Source organism: Castor canadensis, chromosome 18, assembly GCF_047511655.1.
Source record: "Castor canadensis chromosome 18, mCasCan1.hap1v2, whole genome shotgun sequence".
NCBI lineage: Eukaryota > Metazoa > Chordata > Mammalia > Rodentia > Castoridae > Castor > Castor canadensis.
Window position 1 is genome coordinate 46,397,346 of NC_133403.1, and position 18,295 is coordinate 46,415,640.

At 45.0% G+C, this 18,295-nt stretch overlaps 1 protein-coding gene and 1 long non-coding RNA gene across 14 annotated transcripts in view; one reads left to right on the forward strand and one right to left on the reverse strand.

Annotated features, from left to right (window-relative positions):
• Positions 1-4,536: 4,536 nt before the first annotated feature.
• On the reverse strand, positions 4,537-10,387 carry LOC109697551 (uncharacterized). 6 transcript variants are annotated; one of them, XR_012443433.1, is made up of 5 exons: positions 10,257-10,387; positions 9,739-10,109; positions 9,409-9,464; positions 9,097-9,221; positions 4,537-7,956 (listed from the first exon to the last, which is right to left on the reverse strand). It is a non-coding gene; the product is annotated as an uncharacterized lncRNA (long non-coding RNA). The 6 variants fall into 6 exon arrangements; XR_012443429.1 differs by having other exon boundaries at positions 9,334-9,464; XR_012443432.1 differs by having other exon boundaries at positions 4,537-5,187; positions 7,672-7,956; positions 9,097-9,464.
• A 47-nt stretch (positions 10,388-10,434) lies between these two features.
• Positions 10,435-18,295, forward strand: part of Sfswap (splicing factor SWAP) — a 71,621-nt gene continuing 63,760 nt past the window's right edge. For 6 of the 8 annotated variants that reach the window (XM_020181231.2, XM_020181233.2, XM_020181232.2 and 3 more), the window contains exons 1-4: positions 10,435-10,652; positions 13,057-13,226; positions 13,808-13,939; positions 16,160-16,245. In XM_020181231.2, coding sequence (XP_020036820.1) covers positions 10,435-10,652; positions 13,057-13,226; positions 13,808-13,939; positions 16,160-16,245 — 606 coding nt within the window. Of the gene's footprint in view, positions 10,653-11,168; positions 13,227-13,807; positions 13,940-16,159; positions 16,246-18,295 lie in introns of those variants that run through there. The other 2 variants (XM_074060684.1, XM_020181237.2) reach the window with 2 other exon arrangements.

Consider the following 18,295-nt stretch of genomic DNA (forward strand, 5'->3'; position numbering starts at 1 on the left):
TGCCACTGAACCAAACAGCCAGCTGAGAAACATGGCATTGTTACTATATTTTGTCAATCTGGTCTTGTTCTGCCACCTTACTGCCAGAGACCTCAGTGCCTTCTGGGAATACAATGTGACCAATGTGCATTTCTGTCACTCAGAAGGTTGCTGTCTTGTGAGATGCACTCAAATGCCCAACACAGTCCATCCAGGTGCTCAGTCAAGATGGGAAACTGATGAGCTTTTCACAGGGGGTGGCCTTACACCAAAATTAGGTCCAATGTAGGACTTACTTTCCTGACTCACTATGCTATTCATAGCATCTGCTGAAGGTGTACGAAAATCTAACCAAATTTAGTTGAAAAGCATAACATTGCAAGAAGATGGAGTAGCCTGGAAATTCAGAACCTGAAGACTTGTTTTCGATAATTGTCACACTTGCTTTATTCACTTTTAACAGACGTGATGGTTGATGACATTGTTTCACATGTTCCCAAAAGAAAGTCAACACCCATACAGGTGAGTTGACTTTCCTGCCTGAGGGTTCATGAGAGACCCTGGAAAAAATGGCATTTTTTAATGTAGAATAAAATTCTACTGTTTAATAAAGTGACATCTGTGAACTCTCACACTCACGGTCACATTTTAGATGAATAAGAGGCCCAATAAAACCCTGCAAAAACATGACAGAGTCTAGAAGGGATTTCACCTTTTAAAAATTTTATACCAAAACCAGGTTGTGTCTCTGCAGCCGTTGCTCCCCATGTGGTGTAAGACTTGGGGACACAGGGCAGTGCCTCTATGGTCTCCTAAGAGACCCTCCCTGAGTGCATGTGTTGGCTCCATTGCTAGATGGAGCAGCTGGGTGTCCAGCAACTCCACTCGGGTGGACAAAACCAAAGTTACACAGCAGTGGAAGGGGCACGACTGTCCTGCCAGTTACTGTCACTCAACTCTACCCTCCTGCAAGACTCTGGCTGCCAATAGGAAAAGGGGACCAGGAACTAGAGAAAAGGTTAGTCAAAAAGAATTAACCTAGAAGGTAACACCCACGCACAGGAAATCAATGTGAGTCAATGCCCTGTATAGCTATCCTTATCTCAACCAGCAAAACCCCTTGTTCCTTCCTATTATTGCTTATACTCTCTCTTCAACAAAATTAGAAATAAGGGCAAAATAGTTTCTGCTGGGTATTGGGGGGAGAGGGAGGGGGCGGAGTGGGTGGTAAGGGAGGGGGTGGGGCAGTGGGGAGAAATGACCCAAGCCTTGTATGCACATATGAATAATAAAAGAAAAATGAAAAAAAAAAAAAAAAAACTCTGGCTGCCATTAAAAAGTATGTGTTCCTGTGGAAAGGGTATGAGCAGAAGCTATGGATCAGTTCAAACTACAGAGTAGGGTCGTATAAGCAGCTTCCAATTTTTTGGGGGGATAGGGGGGCAATACTAGGGTTTGAACTTGGGTTGTGTGCTTTGAGGCAGGCACTCCTACACACGACCATATCCCCAGCCTCAAACTCGACTGTGACCCACAAGAAGATACATTTTGAAAATGACGCAGTGTATTACACATATATGTGAGTACATATTCACACATACATGTGTATGTGTACAAACGTATACACAATGCAAAAGTCAAAACGCAGTAGCAATGTACAGCTGAGATGTACCTTTCTCCTATTTTTATTTTTAAAAATTATAGAAAAATGTGCTCAATGATTTTAAACACCTAGACAACCACTGCCCGGCTCAACAAATAGCATGTGTGTGTGTGAGGAAAGTTAAGGACTAGAGAGGAGGGGGATAAGGAAATATGATCAAAGCACATTGTATGCATGTATCAAATGTCACAATGAAGACCCTTGCTTCGTAAAATCAATGTATGCTAATTTAAATAATTTTTAAGCCAGGTGCTGGTGGCTCACACCTGTAATCCTAGCTACTCAGGAGGCAGTGATCAGGAGGATCACGGTTCAAAGCCAGCCCCAGGCAAATAGTTCACAAGACCGTATTTCCAAAAAACCCATCACAAAAAAGGGCTGGTGGAGTGGTTCAAGGTGTAGGCCCTGAGGTCAAGCCCCAGTACCACAAAAAAAATTAATAATAATAATTTTTAAAGACTAGATAGAGTACGTGCAGCATCAGAGGAGACCTTGGATCTCCTGATCAGAAGCCTCTGCCCCTACCCCAGGTCATCACTCCTCACACCATCACTCCTGTGCTTTGCACTCTCACACCTCCCTATGCAGTTCACACCTATAATTCCAGCTACTCGGGAGGTGGAAACCAAGGGGACTGAAGCTTGAAGCCAGCCCAGGTAAAAAATTATTGAGACCCCCCATCTCAACCAAGACAGGTGTGGTGGTGCCCATCTGTCATACCAGCTACATGGGAGGCATAGGTAAGAGTATGGAGGTTCAACCCCTACCCCAGGCAAAACCACAGAGCCTACCTGAAAAATAACTAAGGCAGAAAAGGGAAGGGGCTGTGGCTCAAGTGGTAGAGCACCTGCCTAGCAAGTGTGAAGCCCTGAGTTCAAACCCCAATATCTCCAAAAAGAAAAAAAGACTCAAAATGGTCGTGGAGAGCTGATGAGAGACCATTATAGTGCATTGACAAGCAAATTCGGTTGTTTTGTGACCTGCAACATTTAAAGATAACTAGTTATGACTGATAATATACCAAAACTTACATTTTGGGAACTTTGCACAATTTCTGGGACTCTAACATATAACTCAAAGAAATCTCGACATCTTTCTAACTTGACAATGCCTCCCATGCAAATTTAACACATCGAATAAGCCTAATTACCATTGCTTTGTATAAGGAAAGGGAAGAAATTCTTTTGCAATACACAGGGGCTCCTGGAAACATCCTAAGTTATCTCTGACAGATCAAGAAGACTTCACTTAGAACCTGCTGGGGAGGCTTGTCAGCATCACCAAATATTTAAGACACTTGGTCAAAACACCAGTCACTATGAAACAAGTCACCAAGCAGCATGGTATACAGGGTGAGGGCCGGGAGCCACACTTTTAGAGAAAGACTGAGGTGTTTTAACAAAGACTTAGTTTCTTAAATAATCAACAACCAAGTCATATGAAGCTTGGGACCCTGTTCTGATAAAACATGGAATTTTTGTTTCCTATGTGAGTTACTTAGAAGATAAAGAAAAATCTTTCATAATCTTATCAAAAGCAGTCCAAAAGCAGTCTCCAAGCAAGCTTTGTACCAATATAATTTTGACATTAAGGCTCATCTTTCAAATAGATCCACTGAGAGCTTAGCCAGCTGGACCACACATGAAATTCCTTTTATGAGATGAACATTCTACAACTTCTTACATCCAATCAGTCTCCCATACCATTCCTTTCTCCCAGCGTGAAACAACCGGTCATCCACCTTGGCGGGAAAACTTACTGTTTCCCTTCACGAAAGCACATCCGTCTTACCTTCCAGCTTTCCTTACAAACCACCTTTCCTTCCCTGCATACAGACTGTTTCCCCTACTATCCATAGGGTGTTTTTTTGTTTGTTTTGCAGTACTGGGTTTTGAGTTCAGGGCTTTGCGATTGCTAGGCAGGTGCTCTACCCCTTGAGCCACACTCCCAGCCCTTTTTTGGCTTTAGGTTTTTTTTGTTTTATAGAGTTTGAACTCAGGCTTGAGGCCTCACACTTGCTAGGCAGGCACTCTTACCACTTGAGCCACTCCACCAGCTGTTTTGTGCTGGGTATTTTCAAGACAGGGTCTCACAAACTATTTGCCCGGGGGTAACTTCAAACCGCAATCCTCCTGATCTCTGCCTCAAAATAGCTAGGATTACAGGCACGAGCCACTGGCACCCAGCTTATTTATTTTTTGAATAGTGCCTCGTGTTTGTGCCTGGTGCCGACTGGACCACAGTCCTCCTGTTTACGCTTCCTGTGTAGCGAAGATGACAAAAGCACACCACCATACCCAGCTACTGGTTCAAATGGGGCCTCATAAACTTTTCCACCAGGGCTCCCCAGAAACTCAATCCTCCAAATTTCTGCCTCCCAAGTAGCTGGGATTACAGTTGTGAGTCACCACGCCCAGCTATTATCTGCAGTCTTAATTACCATGTATTAATTCAGATTCTTAACTCTGTATCTCTACTGTTTACAACCATGTGCTTTCCCATAGCACAATCTTTCAATGTGGCCAGGACATGCTTGCTGACAGACCCCAGATGTCTTCAGATCTTCTGTGATAAAAAGCCCAAAGTGGGTAACTTACGTTTGACAGCCAGTGCTTCAGTATGCTATCTTATGTGCAAATGATCTAGATAGCCAATAAATACTCACTATTCAAATTAACTTAGCAAAACTCTCAGGGTGTGATATACCAAATAGATTTGGAGAACTATTTTTTTAAATAGTTCAGTGTATTTAAAAATCATTAAGTAGAACATAAAACCTAATTTGTACCTAGTTCCAGAGAACGGACTTAACTGTTGGTATTTAACAAAAACAGCTTCCCAAGGCACTTAAGAGAAAAGGGCATAGCCCTCATATTAAGCAAATAAAACTCACATTTCAAGCAGATTACACAAAAATTTATTTATATCCATTTTTTCATATTTAGAAAGTACAGATTTAACAAAAGGTAGCCATATCCTTTCTATGTATGAATCTCAAGTATAATTATACAAACAACAAAATTGTGAGTCGGGTACCTGAAAATTCTAGTGTTTAACTCACAAACCTTAAGCCACTGAATTGAATTAGGATCAAAGAGGGTTAAAAGTAAAGGAGCTACTTCCACATTCCAGATAAAGGGAAGAACAAATACATTAAGTTTAACAACAGTAGGTTTAACTCAAAATTTTTCAAGCTTTAACGTTTTTAAGTAGACATAACACAAAACAAAGACGGCCATGATCAAGTTACATCTCTGTAGCTCTTTTTATTGAATGTATGTTAGGCGATCATCATAAAAGCAAGAATTTTTGAAAAGTTAAATTCAATGTTTGGTTGGTTGGGTTTTTGCAATGCTGGGGATCAAACTCAGAGCCTTGTGCATACTAAGCAAACACTCTACCTCTGAGCCACACCTCAGCAGAACACCAGGTGTTTGTTTCACACTTGCTGGATGTCCACAAAGCAAGAGGTACTGCACTTCCTCTTTATGTAGTTTTGAAACGATTCCAAAATTGGCTATGCAAATGGAGTGCAATCCGCGTCCCTGCAGGAACATGACATCACACCTTATCAGATTACATGCAATGGACTCGGGTATATGGAAACCCAAATAATTCTGTGGACACACTGAAAGCGCTAAAGTTGGGCTGCTAGCCTGAAGGTTCTGCAACCAGTCTGCACCTCTCCCTGTGTGTTGCCACAGGTCTGCTGAGTGGGCCACACCATCTCTCTTAAGAACTTCTTGTAGAAAGTTCAACTACATTCTACATCTCTCCTGAAAACTTGTAGAAAAGTCCACCTGGACTTCAAACAGACTCTGAATCTCAGAGTCCTGCTTCCATCCATGAGACTGTCGTGGCTAGACTCTGCGTGAAATGGAGCTCACTCTGCGGTTCATCTACTGAGTGTACTCCCTGTGACATTTGCTCTCCTTATCCCCCCCTCTTTGAGCACTGTGCAGAAAATAAAGTTCTTTTGTATGGCAATAACTCCATGATTTGTGAAAATCATATTTTGGCCATATAAAACACACCTGCATGTTTGTTCTCAAATTGAACTCATACTTCTTTAATCTTCACCATCTACTGGATAATAGAAGCTTATTTGAGAGGCAAACCCAAGTAGAATGAAATTGCGTGTGCATTTATATTTAATGTTGACAACTCTGAAAGCATGTCTATTTCCACTAAGTTTACAATTTTAAACTAGCTTTTATTTACTGACGGTCATTCCAGATAATGTGAATTTTGGGTTAGTGCCTCTGAGAATTTAAGGAACACAGATGCTTCTCAACCTTTGATGAGGTTACAGCCCAATAAAGCCATCATAAGTTGAAAATCTTGTAAGCTGAAAAACACAGTTAATAACACCTACCAACTGAATATCACAGCTCTGCAAAATAACTGGCTGGAAACCATCCTTCAGCCAGAGAGGCATATTTTAACTAGATAGGCAGCTTCCCCATCCAGTGTGGGCTTTGACTAGATTGCTGAGTTAGATGGCTGCCCGCAAAAGTTGTCAGGAATCAGCATGGATAGATAAAGACCAGCTCATCCTATTTGTCTCAAGATCAAAGGACCGACCAGTTAGGTCTTGTGACCATCTCTTCCTGACCATGCTGTTTTGCAGAGAAGAATTTACTCCCAAGGCAGCCAATAGTGTGAATGTGGAGCATCCCCCAAGGACAGGGTCCAGGGCAATTTATGGTATAAAGAAGGGGTCTAAGTGTGAGGAATGGTGGCACACGAGTGCCTAATTGAACTTGTGTCTCCTTGTAGGATACTTATTCAGAAAATGGCAGCTCTGAGGGTGGAGTTTGGTCTCCTGATATCAAAGATCAGATACCTGTGCAGGCCCAAGTGAAGGGTTGGTGGTTTCCACTGGTTTGAGCTACCTCCAACTTCCCAAGAAACAACATAGGCAACCACTACTATCATGGCCCACACATCGGAGGTTCTATCTGTAGCAAAGCTAACAGAGTCCACTGCTTAGCTAGGAGACTCCACAATTGGTGACAAAAGCAAGGGGTTGCTGGAGGGTTCACTCAGGTTTTTCCCCAGCTTCACTAGATCCGTAATTCTACACATCAATTGGACAGTTTCACACAGAGAAGAGGAACAACTTGAATCCAGATGAATCCATGATTCCTTCTTTTTTTTTTTCTTTTGTGGAATTGTTGTTTGAACTCAGGGCTTCACACTTGCAAAGCAGACACTCTACTTCTTGGGCACACAGCCAGTCTGTTTTTGCTCTGGTTATTTTGGAGATGGGGGGGGGGTGTCTCATGAACTATTTGTCTGAGGCTGGCCTGGAAATGAAACTCACCCAACCTCAACTTCCCAAGTAGCTAGGATGGGCACGAACCACCAGCATCTGGCTGACTCCATGTTACCTACTAGAGGCCTCCTATTGGACCCAGCCCAGTTACTAGCGGCCTCATACTGGACCCAGGAGAGTTTCTGTTGAGACTCCCATATACTATTCAGTTCAAAAATGCTCAAATTCATAGAACTCGACACAGGTATCTGCCAGTGGTGACCTCCAAATGCACAGCAGGAAAACAGTGACTATGAAGGGCTCAGTGTGGAAGAAGGTTCTTGGTGTGCTGACAGCCAGCTTGTCTGAATCCAGTGATATATCCTCAGGCAACAAGTTTCACAATGTGCATTTATTACCTACAAATAGGCAGAAAAGGACAGCGGAAGCCTAGCTCTCATTGTGAGCCACTCTGCCAAGGCTCAGAAAGATGGAGTCTTGATTGTGCACTGCACCACAAATATGAAGTCACAAAAAGCAGCCTGCCCCAGGTCATAAACCTTGGGGTCACATGAGTCACTGAGATGAAATGTTAAAGGATATCCAGCTTCTAGGGGAGAGTGCAGAGCTCAGGCTATTCTAGTCAGCCTTTCTGTATCTGTGTGATGCATTCCTGGTACATTCTACACTTAATCTTGAGAAAAATCTTGGAGAAATGAGTCACTCCAAGACTCATTTCCAGAGAACTCTCATGCATAATGAGTACGTATACCTGTTTATCCATTCTTCCAAGGGTTGACATGGCAGGGGGTGACCTCAGACCCCACTTCCGACACCACAACTGTTAAAAGAAAGACTTTAAACCAGGCACAGTGGCTCACACTTGTAATCCCAGCTAGTTGGGATGCCACAGTTAGGATTGTGGCCTGAGGCTGGCCCCCAGCAAAAGCATGATACCCTACCTAAAAAGTAGCTAAAACAACAAAGGCTGATGGTATGCTTTAAGTGGAGCATGCCTGCCTAGCCAAGTGTGAGGCCCTGAGTTCAAACCAGCGTACTGTGAAAAAAAGAAAAACGTCAAAGTAAGTTTACCAGAGTTTATGTGAGCAAATAGTAATTCATGAATCAAGCAACACTCAAAACTGGAAGCTTCAGAGAGCTCAGTTCTGCAACATGAGCCCCAAGTTTTTACAGAACCAACACAGAACAAAGCAGAGAAATTACTTGACTGACTACAGCTAGATGCTTGCCTTATTTGGGTGGGATCCAGCAGAATGTTCCAAGTTAGAGGTTAGCTGGGACTTTGCTCTTTCTTCTTCCTTTCCTTTCCCCTTTCTTTCTCCTCCCCTCTCCTCTCCTTTCCTCTTCTCTTCACTCTCCTCCCCTTCCCTCTCTCTCTCTGGCAGTACTGGGGTTTGAACTCAAGGCCTCACACTTGCTAGGTAAGCACTCTACAGCCTGAGTCACACTCCCTGGCCTTAGTTGGAAGTTTCCGACTGGTTCTCTTTTGTTTTACTGATTGTATTGAATTGGGTTTTGGTTTGCTTATGCAGAAGCTCCAGTTAGAGACAACTTCTGGCTTATGACCTCCTCCTTGTTCCCTTCAACAACCTACCCCTTGAACACAAGGGAAAGATGGAGGAAGCTCAGCACCCCAACAGACCACAGATGTCTAGAGGCATCCTACATGGAATTTATCCAGCAACCAAGACACGGTATATCCTCCTCAATGACAGCAGGGCAGCCTTGTAGACAGGGAGGCCATGCTTAGCTGCCGGCCCACTCATTCTACAAGTATCAATCAATATTTGGCCCACTGTGTACTGGGCATTATTCTAGGTACTGGGGACACAACAAACCCAGAAAATTCCCTGTTCTCCTGAAGCTAATCCTAGTGGGGTGCTGCACATATGATGTAATGAGAAGTGGTACTGAATTCTACAAAACCAAACAGGCAGAGTCACTTGAGCAACTAGTGAGGGGAATCTCTAGACAATGTGGTAAGATGCAACTAAAATGAGGAAGGGATAACTGAGTTAAACGTAGGTGAGGAGGCTGTCAAACGAATAGACAGCAGCGTGAGCCTACCGGGAAACCAGAAGAACAAAGGTCATTTGGTAGGAAATGCTTATTGCTCAATTTTCAAAAAACTGCTAACATTTGTCTTAGTGTGTTTTCTGTTGCTATAGCAACATACCTGAGGTTTATTTAGTTCACAGTTCTTGAGCCTGGGAAGTCCAAGGGTCAGGCGCCAGCATGTTGAGGTCCTTCTTGCTGCTTCAAATATGGCAGAGGGCATCACAGCATGCTTGGGAGAGTTCACTATTATAACAAACCCACTCCCTCAGTAAGTCAGTAACCCACAAATTCATAAATCTACAAAAGGAATAATCCATTTGTGAGGGCAGGCCCAGTCACCTCTCAAAGGTCTTACCTCCAATACCACTAACCGAGTTACCAACCCGTAAAATCTGGGGGGCACACAAACCACAGCAACGTTCATACGCACCATCTCATTTCAACCCTACTAGCAGAAAGATGTCACTGGCTCGTGGAAAAGGGATCCTAGGCACAGAAACAAGAATTCCTTTTCAGTGATGGGCAGACATTCGGGGATCGACGTCAGGCATGATGGTGTACACACATTATGTGATCCCAGCTAGGCGGGGCGGTCGCAAGCTCGAGGTCAGCTCGGGATCCCTATCAAGACCCTCTCTCAAAATTAAAAGCAACTAAATAAGGAATGGTGGTGCAGCTCGTTCTCGAGTGCTTGCCCAGCTTGCAAGATGGACGCCTAAGAAGTTGGGGGCTTTGGCACTGTGTCCACCAACCCTCTCACCTGAAACTCCCGGACCTGAAAGCCACAGGTGAGAAAAAGCTGCAGCCCAGGAGGCTACATCCACCAAAACTGACACCGCAACTGGGCGCAGTCTCAAAACTGGGTCCACCTGTCACCTCCTCACCAGGGTCCCAGCGCCGCAAATCTCACCACCTGCGAGCGTGCACAGCTCGCAAGTCTTGAAAACACACAAGCAGGCGGCGGTGGGCCAAGACCCCCTCCTGACCTAGAGCTTGACGCCGCCAGGTGACAGGATGGACGCGGGTGGAGTCGCCCAGGTCCCTCCAGGACGCCAGAGTAGCCCTACAGGCCACAGCGGAAGTCGGCGCCTGGTTCCACGCCGCACTTTCGCCACGTTCTCGACAGCCGCCCTAGAAAACAGCCGTAAAAACGAAGAGTCACCCTCGTACAGAAATGCCGATCGTGGAGACTCAAGCGAACGCGAAACCTAAGGTCTATGTATTTTTCCAGAGGCTCAACCAGTCCCCGAGGCGTGGCGAATCTGCCGCCACCCTCACCGGAAGTGCGTCCCTCCTGCCGGAAGTTGCGCTTCCTCCATTTTGTGGCCCGCTATGGCGGCGGTGTTGAGGTTGCGGGCGGGATGCGGCGCCTTTGACTGAGCGGGTAGGCCAGGCGAGGCATCGGGGACGTCGCGCGGCTCAGTAGAGGACCGGTCCGGACGCCGGGGACGCTGTCATGTACGGCGCGGGCGGGGGCCGCGCCAAACCGGAGAGGAAAGGCGTCGCGAAGGAGGAGGCCGGGCCCGGCGGCGCAGGCAGTGGGGGCAGCCGGGTGGAGCTGCTGGTTTTCGGCTATGCCTGCAAGCTGTTCCGGGACGACGAGCGGGCCCTGGCCCAGGAACAGGGACAGCACCTCATCCCCTGGATGGGGGATCCCAAGATCCTCATCGACAGGTCGGTTCCAACCCCTACCCGCCGACCCTCCCGTCCCTCGCCCGCTCGATTCCGCCTGGTGTTGACTTTTGATGGCCAGGACCGAAAGGGGGGTTTCGGGGACCCGGCCGGGGCGGGGAGGGCGGAGGGGCCCCACGTCCCCCGGCGTTCGTGGGAAGGGGACGATGAAACCCGCCCTAAGGCTTGGGCTTGGAGCTGGCGCCGCGCCTGCCGCCGGAGGGACCGACTCTGCCCCCGCGGACCCCGGACCGGGGCTCCCGACCGCGCCGCGGGGCCCCGCTGCCCCCCCCACCCCACCCCACCCCACTCGCCGCCCGCTTGCGGGAGGGAGCCCGGGAGCGCGCTTTTGTCCTCCGAACCGCCGCACGCCGAGGCCCCGGGTGGAAGCCGCGAGGGAGCCGGAACCTTTGACGCCCCGCGAGCCCCTCCCCGCCATAGCATCGCCAGCTGGGGGAGGGAGGGGGCGGGGGCGGAGCTGACCCCGCGCGACCCCTGACCTTGCTCCCCAGGGGTAGCGATTTTAGGGCCGGTTTCGCTGTCTTCCTAAACCTGAAGGGTGGAACCGGGCTGCCAATGTGTTGCTTCCTTTTCAAATCATGCCTGCTTTAGGGAATTACCCTGAGGGTGCCCAGCCTTGGTGGGCCGAGGGGACGGCTAGGGGATCTCTAAAGGTGTCTGATTTGAAAAAGATGACGCTACGTGGTGTAGGATGTTTGCTCCCAACCCCCACCCCGTCCATTACTTTCTTTAAGCCCCCTTTTCCTCCCCCTCTTCCCTGGGTTTTGGGATTTTTGGGGGGGGGGGGTTAGCCGGCATTGGGCAACATTGCTTCTGGGGCCTGGACTGCAGTGCTAACCGTGACCTACCATTAAGCTGTGGAATGTAGTCTCTCCGAGTGAAAGAAGCCCATCGTCTGAAAGGAGTAAACTGGATCTGCAAAAGCCCTGGAACATGACTGTAGGGATGGCCTCAGACTGGCCAGAATGGACACGTTAATGATCACTAGACCTTTTGCCATCCCTGATGGTTCCGTTTGGAGTAGATATAGGAAACACAGACTCCGGAAGGGAGTGTTGCACATCAGATCGGCTCTGGATCTGGCAGTCCACACTCTGCTCACTCAGATGTGCTGTGCCCTTGAACCACTGTCTAGCCAGTGATGTTGCCTGAGATAGTGGGCTTGCTTTCCAAAGTGTTATCGCGACCAGTATTATTAAAGATAGGTGAGCACTGAAGAAGTCTGAGCTCTTTCTACAGTGTCTATGCCACTCTGTACCTGATTTGAGTTAGGTCTCCCAAAACTGGTGGGGAACAAACGTTACACATGTACGTGTGTAATGTTTTTAAATAATCCACATTTGTAAGTTAAGGAGGTTTACGTCAAAGTGAAACTAGTTTTAAAATTTAATAAACGCAATGCCTTGGGTTCCCTAGAATTTTTAAGCCTTTTTTTTCCCCCGCATTAATTTGGTCTCCATTACAAAAGTCAGCATTAATAAGTTAAGCAGACTTTTGTTTGTCAAGTGCTACATTGTTTTTATGACCCTAAATCTGAGTGTTTAAAGTAAAACCTACTAACTCACTCATTTATTATCTGACAGCATCTTCATGGAATCTTTCATTTTAAAAGCACAGCAGCCAGCACTCTTCTTATTAATTTAGTAAAGTAACTATTGGTCCATGCAAGAGAAGCATGGACGTGTCTTCATTTGTGTTATTTCCTGGGATAGAAAGTTCAGAAGGAAAGCTAATTCTGCTCTTCTTATGATTTTGCCCTGTTTCCGGCGGACCTCCTTAAACTGCATGTCTATGTCACTGTTCCTATGTTCCTATGCATGTGTGTCTCTCTGCCACATAACCCAGCACTTATTTCCTCAGCCAAGGGGCTAGGGGCGAGCCTAGCCAAGATTTTACCTCCAATGGACGCAAGTTTCTTTGGTGAAGATCTCCTGAGAGTTCGGGACTAGCAGAAAGAAGCGAGGAAATTTCCACCGTTTGGTTCTTACGGATAGGTATTTATGTATTCGGTTTGTGTGAATGTAAGCTATGATATTTAACTTTTCAGAAAAAAATTACTTTTTTTTGCAAGTGGCATTGAGTGGTTGACCAAACCATACATGGTAAGAACTGCTAGGGAGGTGAATGCCGTTTATACTTTAGAGGGTTTTCTGCCTTTAATTCTAAGTTTTATTGTGCTGGAGAAAGGAGTTTAGATTTGTTAAGTTAATTTGAGTTTAACAGTAGGTGAGATATGATTAGCCACGTTAAATATGTCTGAAAAAGTTGTACATTTATTTGTTTTAATATTTTTCTTATTTTAATTGGTAAGTATGTGTATAGAGTGTCACACACCATCAGCCTGGGCGGTGACTTCTATCTGCTGACCAGCGTGTTCGCATTACAGATACGATGGGCGTGGTCACCTGCATGACCTCTCCGCGTACGATGCTGAGTATGCCACATGGAACCGAGACTACCAGCTGTCTGAAGAGGAGGCGCGCATAGAGGCGCTGTGTGATGAAGAGAGGTATTTAGCCTTGCATACGGACTTGCTTGAGGAAGAGGCAAGGCAAGGTACTGCTCAAGAAAGACTTCCTTCAGCCACAACTTGAAAGTTTTTAAGTATTGAAAAATTTACTCCCATTCATTTTTTTATACTCACTCTTTCTGATATTATCTTGACAGTACCCAGTGGATTGGAAAAACAGGAGTCTTTGCGTTCTGAGAGGACCTCAGGATAGTTTATATATAGAGCCACAAAGAATTTTCCCAGCTTTTGAGGGCATACTGGGATTTGAAAAAAACAAAAACCAAACTCTTTAACTGTTCTTCTTTAACAGTATCGTATGAATTAAAATTGGTGTTCTTGTCTTTGCCTTAACAGTCTTTAATATAGTTCTTAATCCCAAAATTTTCTCAGCAGGAAGAAATTTTCCATAAAACACGTGTATTCTGCTGTCAATGGGTAACCATGTACTCGAAAAAGTACATATCAATAGATACAAAGTGTGCGTTTTCAGAAACATTTTCACCTCAAGAAGAGGTTGAAAAACGTGTGTCATATGCTTTACTGATAGCTACAACTTTAGAAATGTGTAAAATTTTTTCTCAGTAAACTTCCATTTTCGTTAATAAAAATCTCATTTTTGTTCAAGAGGAAGAATACAAGCGATTGAGTGAAGCGCTGGCGGAAGATGGGAACTACAGTGCTGTAGGCTTCACTTACGGCAGTGACTATTATGACCCGTCAGAGCCGACGGAGGAGGAGGAGCCTTCCAAACAGAGAGGTGATGGCAGAGACGTCTGTGGTGCTGCAGATGCTGACTGTAGCATCACCTTGACTTTAGTGGGGCTCCTTTTAGTGGGATGAAGCTAGGAACAGAAAATGAATTGCTAATGGAGGCAGAAGTGGATTCCCATCTTCCTTACACTGGAGCCAAGTGACCTCCTACTCCTCTTTGATTTAGGTCCAGCTTGAAATCATGCTCTTAGATACTTCCAGAGATTCTTCCTGGGGCATTGAGAGGCTAGGCATTGCTGAAATACATTAATGCCCCCATTTCCTCACTTCCTCATATCCCTCCCCAGCTGAAATAACGGCCATCATCCAGTAGAAAGACATCCGTGGAGTTTACCATTGGTATTCAGAAAGCAGTGCAAGACTGTTAATGTCTTATTAAAAGTTTTAAATCTGTGCTTTTTTGGACTAACTCTGAGAACTTTGAATATAAAACTAGTACTATAAAAAAAATCCAAGCTCATACAGTAGAGTAGGAATGTCCCTTGCATTGCTGAAATACATTAATGCCCCCTTTTCCTCACTTCCTCATATCCCTCCCCAGCTGAAATAACGGCCATCATCCAGTAGAAGGACATCCGTGGAGTTTACCATTGGTATTCAGAAAGCAGTGCAAGACTGTTAATGTCTTATTAAAAGTTCTAAATCTGTGGTTTTTTGGACTAACTCTGGGAACTTTGAATATAAAACTAGTACTATAAAAAAATCCAAGCTCGTACAGTGGAGTGGGAATGTCCTTTCGTGTAAGGTAACAGATGATTGTGACAGCCCCACATGCGGCTTAGTGTTGTCAGCAGCACAGATGTGAGCCTGACACATGCAGGATGTGGGTCTCTTCCATACAGGACATCCTGTTTGAACTTTTAACTTTAGGAAGCCATTCAGATATTTGGAAGAGCAAACTGGATCACACCCTACAGTGACTTGTTATTGGAGCCAACTTGATCTGTTATTTGGGGTTTAATTGGTTCCTCCTCAAGTAACAAGTATGAAATGTCTTAGCAGCTTTATTTTAAGACAAAATACTGTCCATCCTTCTGTCCTGCAGCTTCAGGAAGGACCTCCCTACCTCTGTTGTGGTGGCATCAGAACAGCAGGTGTGGGGCAAACTGCACATGTGCAGGCTTTCCTTCTGCCTTCCCACCCATTGCACTCACATCTTGTGGGCAAAAGAATCCCCTGCACGGCTGCTTTGTGAGCTCACAGAGAGGCTTTCTGAGTGCAGTTTTATTCTTACTAAGTCGAAGGCTAGTTGAAGAACTTGTTACTTTCTGCGTTCACTTTTGAACTAACTGGCCCTCAGAGGTTAAGGTGCTATGGACATATTACAGATCTAAGAAGTAAACACCCATTTATTTATCCAGAATAAGTTATCCCTTTGGGGGTTCTGTTGTGTTTAGATCACATACGTTATTTCTGCTTATATCCTTTGTGTTTTTTATCAGAAGGAAGGAATATATACTGTCAACATTTCACAGCTGAAGAATTGAAATATAAAGGGCTCAACATGTCTTATTCAGTAGTTAGCAACAAACTTTAGAAAGGTCTGTTAACTTCCTAGTATTCTGGGTTAGGCATGGGCAAGCCATGACTGCAGGGCCGGTTGTAAATAAAGTTTTATTGGAACATAGCTATGCTCTTTTGTGTTGTCTGGTGCAGGTCTGTTCTTCAGCAGCAGGGTTGAGTGGCTGAGACACCCTGTGACCCACAGTTGACAGTGCCTAATATCTGGTGGTTCATATCATCCACCCTGTTCTAGATGCTGAATCGTTGTCTCAGCATAACTGTTGGACTGAGTGACAGCAAACTTAGTTATAATTACTGAAATTTGAGAATATCAGTGTGACTTAGTTTATCTTCTAAGTATTTGTATGCTTTCTCTTAAAGCTCTCTTTAGTATGTTATTCTTTTCTTTCTAAAACCATGTTCTCAAAACTTTGTCTTACATGCTAGTTTTTATGGAAATTGGGCTCATAAAACTTACAGCTTGACATTTTATGGTTTAACTTGCACTAAAATAAAACACCACACACGTTCACTGTGGTACCTAATACCACTGAGAGCTAAATTCAGTGTTACTTTTTTTTTTTGGTACCAGAGCTAGGTAAGTGCTCTACCACTTATTCCATGGCTGCAGCCCTTTTTGCTTTAATTTGTTTTTCAGATGGGGACATTGTTCTGAAGGTTTTATTTGTTTGTTTTTTAACAGAAAAGGTTGAGACTGAAAGTTTGGAGGAAAACGAGGAACCGTTCATTGCTCCTTTAGGACTGAATGTCCCATCTGACGTGGAACTGGTATGTGTGTCTCTTCATCATTACTGTTTGTTACTCTTGATGCTGCATGTGTGAGAGTGCAGTAATAATTGCAGCAGCTGTTCAGGCACCTTGTGCTGTAAGGTTATCTTTGAGTTAGTAGGGGAAAGCTTGTACCCCACTTGCTTTCCTCTGAAAGAGGAAAAAGTATAGCAAAATTACGAGGCTGGTGCATCAGAGACTTGAGTTGGATCTGTTTGGGAGGGTTATGAGTCCCCACATTTTACCAGCATGAACAGCCACATCAGAACCAGGGGTGTGTGTGTTGTCATCCACATGCAAACCAAAATCAGTGACACTCAGGACAGCCTTGCGCACAGCAAACTGCCTTATTCTGCTTTGCCCAGTCTGAGTTTTGCGGACACACATTTTGTGTCCCTCTGACACGTCCAGCCCACCCTTGCACCAGCAAGAAAAGCCCAAGTGGAGCTCCATCTGTCAAGTGCTTGCCTTTGGTTGCTGTTGGGCTGAGTCTTCAGTGCAGGCCAGATGTCACCACACGGTTTCAGTTCATCTTGTTAAATTACAGCAGTGGTTAAAGCCAAAGTTGAGACTTCTCTCTTCTGAATGTTCAGTTAGGGGTTCCAGGATTCTAGACCCTGTGCTGAGCTGCTTTTTTATGTTCCCTCCCCCTTACAGTGAGGAGTCTGAGACTTGGGAAAGTCCAGACTTCGGTTAATAAATGGCAGGCAGGAACTCAAGACTACGGTCTTAGCTATTCTGCCTTCTTGAGTCACCATGCTTTATGGGGGTTTATGTTTATCAGGGATGATCAAAATATTCTTATTTCAGGCACATACTTGGGAAGGGTTCCCAAGTGTTCATGCTCAGCAAAAAGGTTTTTCTCTGACATTGTCCTAATTAGATTACTCATGCCAGAGGTGCAGGTGTCCCAGGTTCTTGTTTGTGTCCCATGTACTGAATCTCCAGTGCTGTACTGTAGGTGCTGCAGAACCACTTCCAGACAGTGTCTGACGTCTGTCCCCCTCCTCAGCTGTCTCCTCAGCTCTGTGTGGATTTGGTGGCTCTTGGCCTGTTCATCCTGACCTGCATGGTGTGATGAAGGAGATACTAAAGTAGCCCTTTTAGTTCCTTCTCACTTAGCCATCTACATGTCTCTGTCTCTTCCTCTTTTTCCTTACAAATATGAGTAAAAATTTCTTTGGGTTTTGCCTGGTTAATTACTATTTATATTTGCTTCTCCGTTTCCAATTTTATATTATCATTAAAGCTGAAAATACTATCTGAAGATTTGGTGTCTTAAGTCTTGTATTAATATATGTTCTGTGTATTGGAACATAATTGTTCTGAAATAGGCTACTCTGTATGAGAGACCCATTGAAATGAAGCCTTAAAAATCACATTTGCTCCTTACCTATATTTCATGCTAAAATTCACAGAAATTTTTTCAGTTTCTACACAAATAAAGATACCATAGAATTTTGTTGATTTAATTCCCATTATAATATTTAATGGCTATGTATTCTCAGCCAAAATAAACATCACTAAGGTATTCAATAGTCTACTTGCCACCCAGTGGAGAGCTAAAGGAGCCAGTTGTGTAGGGATTTGCCCTCAGTGTTAGAAGAGGTCCCTGAATAGAGAGGCACTGGGAGAGTCTGGAAGCCTGCCTAGCCCAAGGTTGAGTCTCTGGTTTGCCTGCTCTGTTTCCTCTGGTGTCCATGTCAGTGGGAACATTGGTGACTAAACTTGGGATGGGCTGGCTTGACTTACATGGACTGGCACTGCTGTAGTGGACCAGGGAAGGCCGAGTGGGGTGACTGGTTAATAAAGTGGGTACTTGAGGGAGCTTTTGGTTTGAACTAGATATAGAGTGATAACCTCATGAAGATGTAGTACCTGCGGCCTCTACTTTTCTCCTACTCGATACCCGTAGGTACTCGATTACCTCCACTGTAATAGAGCCAGCCCATGCTAACCACGCCTGTACAGCGATCTGACACCTTTAGCTTCAGCTTTGTACAGTGATTCCATGAGTATGTGTTTCAGTCCTGCAGAAAGTAGAAATCTC